The sequence below is a fragment of the Cygnus atratus genome, chromosome Z, assembly GCF_013377495.2.
Source record: "Cygnus atratus isolate AKBS03 ecotype Queensland, Australia chromosome Z, CAtr_DNAZoo_HiC_assembly, whole genome shotgun sequence".
In the NCBI taxonomy this organism is placed as follows: Eukaryota; Metazoa; Chordata; class Aves; order Anseriformes; family Anatidae; genus Cygnus; species Cygnus atratus.
In genome coordinates, this window is record NC_066396.1 from 11,056,224 (window position 1) to 11,067,497 (window position 11,274).

Genomic DNA, 11,274 nt, shown 5'->3' on the forward strand with positions numbered 1-11,274 from the left:
ATGTTTCAAATTACATATCTGAGCTTTAAGAACAGCCTTTATCCACATTTGCCACTTTTTTACACTACAGTGACTGAAAATCAGAGACAATATCCCTTAAGATCAACTTTTAAGGGCCAGAGTGGCACTCATACTAATTTTAGCAGCTGTTTTTATACGGAAAATTAACTCAAAGATTGGTCAGTTACTAACATCCATCAAACAAGTAATATAGTTAATGAATTTGGGAATTCCCAAATTCTGGAGGAAATAAGTAGCAACACAAATGCCTTCTGTTCCCTAGATTGTATGAACCACTTTGAATTGGTATGTACATTTATCCTCTGCATCAACTGCCTCTATTTTACCAACTACTATTCTCTGTTCCAACTACCTATGTAAACTACAGCAACTGGTAGCTTCGCTGTCAGAGGACTGGATTATAATCTCTTTTACAAGAGTTTAAATAAGGAGCAGCTGCCAAGAGTCATTGAAGCTGCACAAATATACGAGAAGACTCAGGTCTTCATGATCAGCTCCCTCTCTGCATTTCGGCATAGACAAATCTGCCAAAAATGCAAACATATTTCTGTGCTCCTTAAATGGATCAGCTACTGAACTGAACAAGCCCAAGAAACAATAACAGACGTTATATTGCATATATTGCATATTTAGGCTTTATATAAAAGCCTAAAAAGCACACAGAAAAACACTTTTCACTGCTGTCTTGTGAATTCTTAGATAAGGCAGTCTAAGTCCCTGGTTGACATAACCCCAAAATTGCTTAAAATATTTATATGACATTGCCCTCTAGAGGAAATTGAGAATAATCTATGTTCTAGCAGCACTTTTCTACAGGTGAAAATACGAAGCATAGTTTTCAACAGAACAATTAGTGTATTAGAAACCATTTTCGGTGAGAACTTCACACCCTGGTTTGTCGCTGTTTGCTTTCACTATTTTCAAGATGGAATTTCCCAGAATCATTGCTCATATTCCTCATCTAGGTGCAGTGTTCAGATGGCACCACAAAGTTTACTGGTAACAAAACATCTCTGTTTACCCCTGCACTACCAGAACAAAAAAAAAAACTCAGGCTATAAGAAGTCTGGAGCACTTACTAACCCTTCAGCTATCATGGCTCAAGGAGTAGCAGGTCGATGTATATGAGGATGAGAAGCAGGTCATCACTGACATTTGTTTCATCAAATAGTTGCTCTGCTGGCCTGACCCCAATCCAATGACCAAGTAACAGACCAGGAATACAGTCAAAATAGTTTCTCTATTTAGCAACTCTTCCTTATTTTTTTTTGGAAGACCATTCACTTATCTCTAATGCCTACTAAGGAGAGGTGAAAAAACAGACTCTGGCATCATTTTAAGCAATATAAGAGTCTTAGCCATCTGCAGAAGTTTCCTTCAGTCATATTTCAATGACTCTGTTGCATTTTGAAAAAGCTTGAACCCTGGTTTCTGACAAATGCTCTTACTGAAGAGATCAGTCTGGCTGTGCTTCCTGTGTCTTGGACGCTCGAGGGTGAAATTTGCTGCTAACAATCACATTTGCCCTACTCTTGTCCTGTCTCAATAGGTACAAGTTGATCTTCCTCAGCTGCCCCAAACCTTGCCACAGTGTAAACACTCCCTGCCATGCCTGCCAAGTTATTTTTTTATTGGTATTCTTCTGTTAAAACCCATTTCCCTTTGAAGGCCCAGATGATCTTGCTGAGCATCATACATTTTGTCCAGAGAAAGGTGCAAGAATGGCGGTGCTAAAGAGCCCGCAACCGATAGCCCTTCCCATCTTAGCCTAAATCTGATAGAAAAGAGACAGAAAACCAAGTTTTCAAGGAGTATGTAATACTGCTCTGAGCCTGGGGACAAGCATCACATCAGATAGGAAGAGCAATGAATTTTCCACAGGAAAAAAAAAAAAAGAAGGAAAAAAAAAAGCATGGCCCAAAGCCATTCACAGCAGCAGTGGTCTCTGGTGTTACATGCGTGCCTCTGCTGTTCACACCTACATTTCTTATACTCGTCCTCTCAACCTGTGCCCGTAGATGGCAGGTTCCCCCTGACGAGCAAACGCTGAGCACAGCCTCTGCCTGTGGAACCATCTCCTGCTCATCATCCCTCAACCCTCGACGCTCCTGTCCTTCCCAAGCTAGTGACAGGGGATAAGCAGGCTTTAAGCTGCCACCACGGTTAATGCTTGTAGCTCTGGGGGGTCACGGCTCAGTCCTAGTGCACCTGGCAACGTCACAACCATCACACCAGCCATGCACCCGAAGCTACAAAAGGTGCAATTGCATCCTGCTTGCAGAGCAGCCCCAAAACTCTTCTGAGAATGGGAAGGCTGCTCTGCTCAGCCCAATGCTATGAGAGAAGACATTTCAATGAAAGCTGGAGAAGCCTTTCTAGGACTCATGGCATGTCAGTCAGTAGGGGTGGAAAAGGACAACTGGCCCTGTATCTCACTGCTACCTGCTAACCTGGCTCCAGTCACCTCCTCCTCCAAGAGCTCGGAGCTCCTGGCTCAAGGACATCATCCTTCAGCACACAGCTGCTTCTTGTGAAACTCTGGACTCCCACAAAATGAAGAGCAGTTCACATTTACAGATTAGAAGAGATGCTGTAAATGACTGCACATTGCATATTGGCGTGTAAAGGCAGAAGCATTATAGAAAGAGCAAGAATAATGGGCACAAAGCGTTCCTTGCTCATGTTTTTGAACATCTATCTTTTTAATTATTGATGGCTGAAACGCTGTGCTGGCAAATGCACCGCTGGAGAGGCTGTGAATTTATCCTTATGTGGCTGAAGGCCTCACCTGCTCCTTGCCTGGACGGTGGAAAAAAGTCACCCTATTTTGTGCATTACAGCAGTTTGTCAATTAGTAAGTTCTGCTGCATCCTGATTGTGCTTCCAGACGACCTTAGAGCATGGGACACTTGCAGTGTGCAGGGCTGGAAATCCTACTCAGGATGGAAAAGGGCTCTTGCTGGCATTTTGGTGTCAGGGATAAATGACAAGGCACAAGGCTGAATTCACCAACCCAGACTATTCCCACAGTAGATCGCCGGGCAAGGCAGAGCTTCCTCCCAAAGAGTGGGCTTGTGCTCTGTAATTAGAGCATGGTCAGAACATCAGATTAAATGGAGATGCACAACCCCATACTTGGCAACAAGGTACGGCCTTCTATGCAGAGGTTTCATAGCTCAATGGAACAAAACAAAAACACCAAATTCAAAAAAGTTCCAGACAACCCACTCTGTAATCTCTGAAGCTTTAACACCTCCTAAGGCAACACCACCAACCTCTGTATGAGTCTTTTCAAGCCTGATGCAATCCCTCTGAAAGGAAAATGCGCAGAGCTGGGGCTGGGGAGCATTTGCTGCAGAGGACCCTGGGGATTTGCCGAATTAGTCACGTATTCCCCCTGGATCACACTTTCTACAGAGAGAGGAGTGCTCTGTTGTTCGGTGGCAACAGTGTGTAGGAAGCAATGACAAGCACACCACCGCCAAAATTTTGGAACAAGCATGCAAGCACATGTAGGAAATCAGCTGTTTAAATTAGTGGGAGTCTCTCTGCCGTATTTATGGTTGTTGGTTAAAACGGAGCTGAGGGAAAAAGTAAATACGATGCAAAGACAAGGAGGAAGAGAGGTTTGGAAAGCCTGTCGAAGAGGCAGTTGTAGTGGTGGGATGCTGCAAATGCCCATTGCTACCAGGGTTGCAATGCGGTCTGTGCCCCCGCAGAGGCTGGACTCGGAGCAGGGAGGTTGAGAGGGAAGGAAGGACCAGAGAGTGCAGAGGGAAGCCCACACTCAGATTAATACAGCAAAGACAACAAATGAGCTAAATGATCTCTGCCAAGTCTGGGGATTAGTGACCTTCTGCGTAAGTCTTTTGCTCTTGAGAGAGGATTTGGGATAAATCTCATTTCTTCAGAGCAATTTATTTCTCAGCACGTGTGGCTAAGTCTGCCCATACCTTTCCTGAAGACATAAAGGAAGGGAAGAAAAACATCTCTTTCATAGTTTCTTAGTCCTGTTACATTTTAAGAGCAGGTGAGGGAGTTTAATATTCAGTATGAGAGGAAAATACAGCAGCCTTGCTTCAGAGGTGGCTCCACACTCCAGTATTCAAGATGAAACGATAGACTTTCGCAGGCTTCCTCTCATTTTGCACAGGCTGAGCTCACATTCACCATCTCCCTGCCCACAGAAGCTCAGCTGGAGGAGAAGCCCCCAGCCAAGACCACTACGTGCTGCTGATTTTCCATCCTCAGGACTCAGAAGCCCCATATAGCTTGGAGAACGCATCAGCCTGCACTGCCCATCCGTGCCCCTGATAATGAGCCACAGGTCCCAGCCTCCGTGCCCTGATCCATCACTTTGCAGCAGGAAGATTGTTAATGTGATAAAAATAAAAAATAGAGGCAACAAATTCAACTCCACAATTGACTGGGGGCATTTTTTAGGTCAGTTGTAAGAAATCTGTTCCCTGAGATTGTATTTGAAGGCTGTGCTCTCCAGGACCACCGTGTTTGTTTTTCTCTGTGTAGTTGGTGCTGTTAATATTTTAACAAGGAGCTCCCACAGAAATGTTTGCCCCTTGGCCAAGGGCAAAGGGCCAGGATACATTTCCATTTGTTTTCCTATTAAAACAAAAATATTTTCTTATGAACATAACCAAGAGAAGCCCCTACTAACACCAGGCAAAACAGCTGCTTACACTGAGCAGTGCTTTGTGTTGGCAGCACTTTTGCTTTGGGAAGGAGGTGAGGAAACAAAGCAAAACAGAGCAATCGATCTGTACAACCTGACATGCCCGGGAGGTAGGAGGGTAGTAAGAGAAAGCTTTCTGCGGTGGCCAGGGATAGTCTTCTTGGGGTAATTTCTCCCTGAGAAAATGGATGCATGAAGGAGACTGCTCTGCCGAGCAGCAGGTCAATCCACAATAACTTCCCAAGAAACACGAGTCCTTCACAGGCACAGAAACCTGAAAACCTTCCCTTCCTGCATCCTGCCTGCTGTCATGTGCCCTAATGCCTGACTCTATCAAAGAATGGATTTATTGCCAAAAATTAAGCTGAGGGCCCCAGCTAGTGAGCTGAGAGAGCACAGCCCAAGGCATGGTTTGTCACACCATGGATCAACTGAGGATCAACTGAGGAAAAAATCACTTCAGTCTGCAGGGCATCATTTAAAAGTAACCCTCGTTCACCATCCTCACAGCCTGCCATCCCCACATGCCAGTCAGAGCACCTGGAAGCGTTGTGAGCATCCCGCCAAGTGACATGGTGCTGCAAAATCCTGCAGGTGTTCCAGAGACAAGCACAGCCACCAAAGTGGCTATGGCGAGCACACCCACGCTCCTGCAGCAGCAGTATCTCATGATGGCATGGCAGGAAGCTGGCCCCATAGAAAATGCAAAATTGGAGCATTGTGCTTTGATATCAAAGGGTGGCTGCACTCAGGGAGTTTTTTGTTCAGACAAGGAAAGCTTGCTATTGTGGGAATAGGGGCAAAGCAGGTTATGATAAAAAATAAATCATTCAGTTCAAACTTCTGGGGAAGGGAGAGCTCAATAAAAAGTGCATTGAAACATCAGTTTTCAAACCATGGTATCAAACTCTTGAGCAGCTCTAATCAGATGCAGCAAAAATCCCCATTCTCCATTCCCATCCCCTCTGCTAATGTACTGCACTGCACCTCATCAGAGCCAGAGCTCCCTGCACCTTCCTGAAGATCACTGTTCAGAGCAGCATTGGCCCTGAATGCTGCCAGGGACTGCGTATTGCACTTCCAGCACCAGCAAGGACTGTTTAAATACAGAGCCAAAGGTTTCATCCAAGTGAGCACATGGCCCGGCACGGTTATTGACTGCCACAGGCAAGCTGCACAAAGTGCTTTGCACATATTGACACCTGTAATTTGGCTAGAAGTTCAGTATCACACTCTGTAATCAGCTGCTAACACTTACAGAGAAGCAGGACGGTATTCAGGATATCCGTATATTGCACAACTAAGAATAGCACTGACCTGTTAAGAGGACCAGGACATTACCTCCACACTCACAGCTGTCCTGGAGCATGTAGATGTGGCGTGCAGAAGCAGCAAGCACTCAGGAAAGACCTTGTCTATTCTGGATCCCCTTACTTAGGTAAAGTAAAAGCTTTGCCTTCAACACAGACACTTTAAAGCTCATCCTCCATTGCATGTCTGAATTCTGAAGATCTTTCTCAGCATCTTCAAAGATAAACTGATTTTCCCTGACATTCGGCATGCCATATCTCGTGCTGGGGAGGAGGCCTAGCAAGTCCCCCAGGACAACTGGATGAGGAGGAGAGACTAAGAAAAGGCCATGCAAAGGTACGACTGTCAAAACATTTCTCTGTTCATTTTTTGGAAGCTACTCCAGCTTGTGGGTTACAAAGAAAGCAGCCAGCTCTCTGACCGTATTTCCACACATGGCAATGTTTGGCCATTTCTGGAGATGGGGAACATGATATTTTGAAGCAGTGGTTGGGTTTCCTCAATGACAAAATGATAATAGTATCTCATGTTTATACCACACTGTCATCACTTGAAATGTATCTTACTTTGCTTTCTTCAACAACAGTTTAAATTTGGAGATCTATTCAGCAGTGATTTTAGAGATTAGATGTACATAGTAGCTGTGTCCAACATTGCAGCTATGCTTGATGAAAGTCGTAATCAAATATTTCAAACTGAATGATATTCATGACAAAATAATTCTTTTGCAATCCTCCCAGGACTTGCTCAATGAAGCCTCATTCAGTCATGCTCAAGAAAGGAAGGATTCATCTGTCATCTGGAGGAATACTAACAGCCTCCCTCCAGCGAATGCATAATAGCCCAAAATGAGAGGAGTAGTTCCAAAATACATAGGAAGTTGTTGTCTCGGGAAAAATAACCCATGTGTTTTGGAGACAAAGTTATATAGACAGAAGATAAATAAATATGCAGAGTTTTGACTAACCTTTATTCAGTACTTCAATACAGCTCATTTCCCTGCAATTGTATTTGATAGACACACAATTTGCTAACTCTGAAGAGAGCAATAATTTTCCCTCAGTCACTAACATCACCAAAAATGCCACCACCTACATCATTCCTCTCTAATATAATAATACACTGTTAAGCAAAGACCTTTGATGATTACATTACTGCGTAGTGTTTCCCTAAGTGAAAAGAAACAAAAAAGAAACAAGCTCAGCAATAATCAACCTGTTTCTACTGTTTTTATGGCAATCAGGTGGAGTCTGAATAAACAGTATTTTTTGTTAAGAAGTCATACTGGATTCGGCTTCCATAGCAGGGAGTGACAGATGAGTGGTACCCTCCAATTTGTGCTCTTGTGCTCTTGCTGCTCTTGTGCACGGTGCCTGACCCTGTCACTACTCTGGGAGCTGAGGACCTGTAGGTGCAGGACCTGCCCCAGGCAGCGCACAAAGAGCCCTCCACAAGGAACAATTTGTGCACAGCAACTGCAAAAGATGGGCTAGTTGAGGTGCAAAGCAATTATTGATTGTGGACAAAAAAAGAAATGCATAGCTTGATTCTAAAGTTCAAGTTGCTTGAACACAAAAACAAACAAACAAACAAACAAAAAGCACTCTTACTTGGGGAGATTTTTTTAAGGCAATCTGTCTGGGGCTGCCCAATCTGTTACAGCCCCAGCCATCTGTCCCCACATCCTCTAGAGACTCAATAACTCCACAGGAGGGCCAGCAGAAGGGACCACGCACCTTTACCTGTCCTCTCCCATTGTCCAGCATATTGACTTAGCCCCTTGGCATATGGTAGGAGGGAGCTGGAGATGACCTGACGCCCTTGTACATGCACATTGCTGTCAACCCCGCTCACACTCCTGCTCAACCCCCAGGAAAGAGGCGGAGTCATGAGACCCTCTGCTCAGTGCCCAGGATCCCCAAGTACATGCCAAATTCCCTCCTGTTATGGAGGTAAATCAGCAGATTTCTTAAAACACCAGTGTCTACCACAACACATTCACCAGGCAAGATGGGGCTCCCCTGGCACACTTGGCGGGCGAGCAATAAATCAGAGCTTTCGTTTGCCCAATCTAGCCCAGTGTTTCAGGAGCTACAGGCAGAATTTTAACTTTGGTAACCATGCACAGACTATGGAAAGTACAACACACTGCAAATCACAGCACTTGCAGCCCTTCCTATCGACCTGGAAGAGTTTCTCAACCAGCCAGAGAGTGATTAGGCAGATAGAAATCAAACTAGGACTACCAGGTATCTCCATTCAGTGTGCTGTCCTGCTCTGAAAACTTGAAGAACCACATGGGAAAGCCTCTACTCCTGCCACCACAGAAGCAATACAGAAATACTCTAGGATAGCTGCTGCTTTGCAACAGGTTTCCCGAAGGGCAAACTGATGTTGACTTTCAGCCTGTTATAAACCTATGCGAAATTGTCTCTGCTTTGAGCACCCCAAAAGAGAAACCTACCAAAGGACACCCAAAGCATCCTGGAGCAGATCAGAAGAACAAGGTGGTATGCAGGGTTGGGACTACCAGGCAGCTCCCAAAGAAGTAAAACTGAACACCACACTGAGAGCATCCTCAAGGTCCCAAACTGTCATCCATCAACAGCACCTTTGTCCAACAGCAGTTAACAGTAAGTTAGGCAAGAATGCTTTGGATGCTGAAAATAAATCAGGTTTTGAGTAAGATGTCCTAAATTTGGCCTAAATTGGACGTAGAGGACTCTAAAGCAGTATCTTAAGAAGAACGACACTGGGCCCATACCACCAAAAAGTAGGTACTCTGCATATATAATGGCCAAAAAAAAATCTCAGCTAGGGAAAATGGAGCACATGGTTCTCATTAGCAACAGCCACAGCTTGCTGGTCTAATAACAGAGCTTTCAGAAAGGAACAAACCCAAAATGAAGCCTTCGGGGATAGGATAATAAGAAGAGATTTTTAAACACTTTGGACTCCATTGGGTATTATCTTTCTTTCTGCATTAACAACAAGATAACATTATTGCTGGCCTCTGAAACCGATTCCTTTGGATTTTAGGAACAGAGACATCTGGCAAAGGGATAGCAGCACACTAACCTCTTTTTGCCACAAAACCTCTCAAATATGGGGGTGTGAGTGATCATCTGGCTTACAGTCATAATGCTAACATTTATACACTCATTGAATTACAGGCTTGACCTTAACAGAGGGATATTATCCCTCTGCAAAGGGATACCTGCAAAGCCACAGCCAGGTTCACCTCCCCAGCATTCACAGATGGAGGAGTCACTGCTTTTGTTCTGCCACATGGCAGGTTTGGGAGCAATAGTCACCCCAAACCGCAGCTGCAGACCCACTCACAGGGCCAGAGGATATTCACTGCCCATTGGGAACAAAGGCTGTGCATTTTGCAGAATTATAACTTGCAAACATTACCAAGACTGTTGTGGTTTGCAAGCCTGACAACTGAAGCATCAGATAAATAACCAATGAGCATGTCTACTAGCCCAAAACGAGCAAAGCTGGGCCATAACAGATTTTACAGCATGCAGCAATTGAAAGAAAAAAAGAAAGAATAATCTGTATCATTGTGAGAACCTTCATTTCTGATTTGAACTCTCGAAGGTTGCAGGTTTTCTGGGACAAGAGGCAGCAAAAGAGCAAATGAAATAAAATCAAAGGGAATTTATTAAAATGAAGTTATTTCAATCTGGTAAACACAAAAATGTCTCGCTTTGAAAAAGTCTCAGACAACATTCAGCTGTCAAAAAGCTTTCCTCAATTCAAATTATTCAAGAAAAATAAGATGCACCAGCAAAAAAAAGATTCCAGTGCTGCAGAGTGTGTATTCATTTTCAGTTAAAAAAAAAAAAAAAGGTTTATCCAAACCCAGGAAGAATCCTGCCTTAGTGGAGACCCTCTGATGCTTACAATGCACTATTTTGTTGACACAATGACCCCTCAAACATTTCCAGTGGATGTGCAAGTAGCAGATGTAAGCTAGTTATTGATTTGCTTTTGTTACTTAATTTCGGCGGATCCCTAAGAAGGAAACCACAGCTCTCACAGAGGCTGGAAAGCAAAGATCAAAACCTGTGCTCTCAGACTAAGGTCAGCACCAGCCGTGACCTGTACCACATGCTGCAAGAGCCATGCACCAGCAACTGCTCTTCCACCCTTACCTCGCACCAGTGACGTCCACACCGACCATCAACTGCCCATTCAGAGAGAGGATCTCGTCCTTCAGGCGCAGCCTCCCGCACTTCCCAGCCGGGCTGTTTTTCTTCAAATCCGTCACCCAGATGCACCCAACATCGAGCACTGGCCCCTTATGCCCCTTTCTCTTCTTTCCTCCCCGCCGCTTCTCTCCATAGTCCCCCAGGGCAGGGATGTTCCCAAAGCTCAAACCCAGAACCTCAGTTTTCCGCATCTCCTGGGCCAGGTAGACAGTGCAGATCTCCATATCCGAAGCCACGCTGTCCGTCACCTGCAGTTTGCTCTCGTCCACTGAGAAGTTGAGCTGGATGTACTCGCTCAGCTTTTGGACAGCCGCACGGCACAGCCTCTGCTCGGCCCCCTCGGCCCCCTCCCGACGGCTGTTCTGCAGCCACTGCCACAGCAGGGGGAGGAAGACCCCCGCGTTGTCCTGCGTGATGGGCATCGCCGTCCCCGGGCATCCCCTCATTGGCTCCCCAGACCACGGCTCGGCCGCCCACCATGGCCCCCTGGGCCTTCTGGGGCCATGCTAGAGCGGGGGTGGATGCCCAAAGCAAGCCCCATGTAATCTCACAGGGATGGTTTTGGGACTCTCTTTGACGACAAGCACAAGGCAGGAAGTTTCATGAGGCCATGCCGCTGCTGGCCCCACAGAGGGGTCAGTGGATGAAGCACTGGGGAGCTTCGTCTGTCTGTCTACGACTTGCTGTCGGGGTCTCTACTCCACCAGGAACAATGTCTCCTTCCCACCACAGTCACCGCAGCAGCTTGTCCTGCAAGGGGAAACAGCACAGTTAGGAGTGCCAAAAATGCTGCACGTGTCCAGCAGCCCCAGCCCACAATCCCGCCTGGGACAGGACCCCAAAGCCACGCTTGCACGGCTGAAGCCACTCTCCTTCTGCGATTTACCACTTGAGGGCACCAACTGCTCTTCTCAGCAAGGGAATAAAAGGTCACCATTAGCTCCTGACCTCCCCGGCAAGACAGAGAATTAACAGTCCTACAGAAAGTCCAACAAAATCTGCTTTGCCAGGGGTGCATGGCCTGACACGGGT

The 11,274-nt window shown here is 45.7% G+C and overlaps 1 protein-coding gene across 1 annotated transcript in view; it reads right to left on the bottom strand.

Moving 5' to 3' along the window:
• Nucleotides 1–10,688, bottom strand: part of PDZD2 (PDZ domain containing 2) — a 133,112-nt gene extending 122,424 nt beyond the window's left edge. Inside the window, exon 1 of the mRNA XM_035563836.1 lies at nt 10,186–10,688. Coding sequence (XP_035419729.1) covers nt 10,186–10,688 — 503 coding nt within the window. The remainder of the gene's footprint in view (nt 1–10,185) is intronic.
• Between the last annotated feature and the right edge of the window lie 586 nt (nt 10,689–11,274).